The 3768-nt window shown below is 32.2% G+C and overlaps 1 protein-coding gene across 1 annotated transcript; it reads left to right on the top strand.

Moving 5' to 3' along the window:
• Positions 1-414: 414 nt before the first annotated feature.
• LOC127721002 (uncharacterized) lies at positions 415-1744 on the top strand. The gene has a single exon (XM_052227713.1). It carries the CDS (start codon positions 682-684, stop codon positions 1672-1674), a length of 993 nt encoding a protein of 330 aa, XP_052083673.1. The 5' UTR covers positions 415-681; the 3' UTR covers positions 1675-1744.
• The last annotated feature ends 2024 nt before the right edge of the window (positions 1745-3768 follow it).

Below are 3768 nucleotides of genomic sequence, written 5' to 3'. Positions count from 1 at the left end.
GTGAATTATTTTATGTGTTTGCGTTTAATTTATTCACAGCTATTTAGACTCAGAGGGATTTATACCTCAGTTTTTTTTACATAAACACCTGACTACTGTAGAATATAAAACTAAGTCGAAGTAAAATCATTGCCAATAAGACAAATATCCACCAGAAACAAAAGGACGATGACGTCAACAGCCACGTTCTGAAGACTGTGTATCTATTTTAGTATTAATTTCGATTGGTGGCAGTCACCTTTATGAATAACTCTCATTTCTTTTTTCATTACTATATTTGCCTTGAATTAACCATATGATTGCAGTTGCTATGTATAATATCAAATTTAATTCTAAGAATCGATATTAAGCCACATTATGAACATGGTTAGTTGATTAATACCTAAAAATATGTTTCTTTTTATTCAGAGAACGTGCAACAATGAAAAACTGAAAGGGATTTGTACGAGTGTAATTGTGTGTAGCTTACTATTCTGGCCAATATGTCAAATATTGCACTATGAAGGTTCTTATCATGCCCGACTGAATGATACTTTAGTGAAAACAACACCTATAGAATTACATAGAAACCCAGACTCACTGAAAAATAGTATTCCAGATGAATTGTCAGTGAAAACTACATCTACAGAATTACATAGAAAACCAGACTCACTGAGAAATATTATTCCAGACGAATTGTCAATGAAAACAAAATCTACAGAATTACATAGAAAATCAGACTCACTGATAGATATTATTCCAGATAAATTGTCAGTCAAAACTATACCTACAGAATTACATAGAAAACCAGACCCACTGGGAAGTATTATTCCTGATGATTTAACTTTTGTTGACAATAAATGGAAATTATCTGATCTTTGTAAACCATACAAAACGTATCTAAATGACAGTGATTTCCCTTTGATAAGATATACATCAAATGCTGGGAGCGTGAACATATTTACACACTCTTTACGCGACGGAATATCGTCTATAATCAGTAGAGAAGGTGCTTTTGAATTGAAGACAATAAACAGAATATTATATCAGCTGCAACAAGATCCAAATATGAATTTAATTGATATTGGAACAAATATTGGACAACATTGTATAGCAGCAGCATTGATTGGAAGGGACTCAATCGCCATTGACGCTGCAAAATCCAACATCGAACACGTATGTGCTTCTGCCCATTATCTAAATATTGGTTCGCGAATAACATTAATTCACAACATTTTGTCCGACTCGAATGGAAAACGAAAGTTCCGATACAGTGCTAGCAAGTCTGACTTTGGTTCAATACATGTTGATTCGGATGGAATATGGGAAAAAATGAAAAAGCAATACAGCACATATTTCAGTCTTAAAACAGTGGAAGAAAATTCTGCAACATTAGATGATATTTTGCTCATTCCTCAGATTCATAAGTTTCAAAAAGTATTTATGAAAATTGATGTTGAGGGTCACGAACATAGGGTACTTCTGGGTGCTAAAGAATTTTTCAAACAACTAGATGTGCAAGGTATAATCATGGAGTGGGCGTGGCATGTAAAGAGGCAGTCATCAGAAATAATAAAAACCTTAATGGCTAACTGGAAATTCAAACCATTTAAAATGTTTTCCACTACAGAAATCGATCTTAGTTCAATACATTCGGACATGTGGCCACAAGATGTTCTCTGGCTTCCAATCTAGTTATCTCAAGGAAATTATGAAAAAATGTTTGATTATTTTCATGAAAAAATATTCTTATTCTAAATTTGATGTTTTGTGGTAAAAATAATTTGTTCGATTGAAAAAAAAACAAAAACAAATATAAATCTCACAAAGTTAAATGGTCGTTACTTGTATGAGACAAAAAAAAGCTTACAGAAATACGAATATTTCATTTGTTATGGAAGATAAATTTTGAAAAAAATAAGAAAAAGCGAAAGATATATAAAAAAAAATCATCAGTTGAACAAAGACAAAAATCACTATAGATAAAACAAAAGCACGAAACAAATTCCCAAAATGATCAAGAGAAAACTAGATTATGCAGCAGAAATTATCCCGATCAATATCGAGGATTAAGCAAAATGTTCAAGAAAGGTCAGTATGTCCTGCTTCATTAGTTGACACCCATTCCTTTACTTTAGCTACTATAAAATCGTCTTTAATGTGTTATAACCGTTGATTAAGGATTTATACAGTAGCTAGTAGATTGTTAACCGTCTTCTGACATTTCTAAGCTATCACATGAACTAAATTTATCAACACAGAATTCCTGGAAATTTGGAAGATATTTTCAATTGCGAAAACTATCGATATAAGCAACCATTATATTTGGGCTCATGTGAATGTGACTTACCGAATTATACTAGTTACCGGATTTGTAATAACATAAGCAACACGACGGGTGCCACATGTGGAGCAGGATCTGCTTACCCTTCCGGAGCACATGAGATCACCCCCAGTTTTTGATGGGGTTTGTGTTGCTTAGTCTTTAGTTTTCTATGTTGTGTCATCTGTACTATTATTTGTCTGTTTGTCTTTTTATTTTTGGCCATGGCGTTGTCAGTTTGTTTTCGATCTATGAGTTTGACTGTCCCTCTGGTATCTTTCGTCCCTCTTTCAAATGTTGTTTATTTCGAAATTTGTCTGGTATTTTATATTTATTCAGCATCGAGTTTCCCTATTTTTTTCATGTTTGATGTGATTATCTTCTACAAACATGCATCTTTAGTTTTAAATTATTGTAGAAGATTCAGCGATAATCATGTAATGTATTTTTTAGTGTTACAAATTATGATAACAAATGTAATATTTATTAAATGACTTTCTTAAGCAAAGGATTTCAGAAAATCAAATGTTTTCAGTGGTGTTTATTTTAGCTTACAGGTGCATTGCTCAATATGCATTTGTTTCTATGTTTTGTACCTGTATAGTAATGTAATATTCCGAGTTTTTAAGATTTGCTTTTATTAAGTTTGTTAGATATATTAGCTGTGTTTCTTAGTTTGAATTGTTTTAACTTGTACGTCTAACAAAAAAGTTGCAAAACGCCTTATTATTTGTTCGAAGCTATTTAAATTCTATTTTCACTTTCATTTGAACTCTTGCAACGTTTTATCACATATATAAGGATGTTTTGTAAAAGTACGAGTCCACCTGCAGGAATTGAAAGTTAAGTGGTGTTTCGTATCCAGTATTTTACGGTAAAAAACAGAAATATCACAGAATCTAGATCATCAAATTTCACATACACGTTTGATGATGTTCTGTTCATGCATTATTAATCTAAACTTTTCTGATTGAGTCCAATGAACCAGATGTTAAAGAAACCGTAGATACATTCTCCTCATTTCAAGACATATACCTCGAATTTGTCTACATCGAACATCTCAGTACTAGAATCTATGACAAACGAGACGATTTCAATTAACTTTGAAATTAGAAAATTTCCTCACCTTAGCAGCAATATATTAACTTAACCTCATATGGAGTATACATTTCTCAACTAATATACGACATTCAAGAGCTTGCAGCTGCACTCAGACTTTGTAAATGGATGGGTGTTTGTGAAAATATCAAAGGGCCAGGGTTTTGTCAAAGAACGTTTTGTCATTTTTCTCAAACTGTTCATAAGAAAATACCAAGATCTTATAGATAAATATTCAGTGTTTGCTTCATGAATCACACAAGATGGTCTTGAGTTATAGATTCTATGTGCTGAAGTTGTGTATCTTTTTATCTACCGTACAGTTCTCTCTTAATGTGTCTTTTAGCTATGATCCTTTTGGACGTATG

The sequence above is a fragment of the Mytilus californianus genome, unplaced genomic scaffold, assembly GCF_021869535.1.
Source record: "Mytilus californianus isolate M0D057914Y unplaced genomic scaffold, xbMytCali1.0.p SCAF_11, whole genome shotgun sequence".
Lineage (NCBI taxonomy): Eukaryota > Metazoa > Mollusca > Bivalvia > Mytilida > Mytilidae > Mytilus > Mytilus californianus.
This window is presented reverse-complemented; position numbering and strand designations above follow the sequence as displayed.

What these genes read in the sequence shown, in the direction of transcription:
- LOC127721002 (XM_052227713.1), top strand. Translation starts at nt 682, where the DNA reads ATGAAAACAAAATCTACAGAATTACATAGAAAATCAGACTCACTGATA.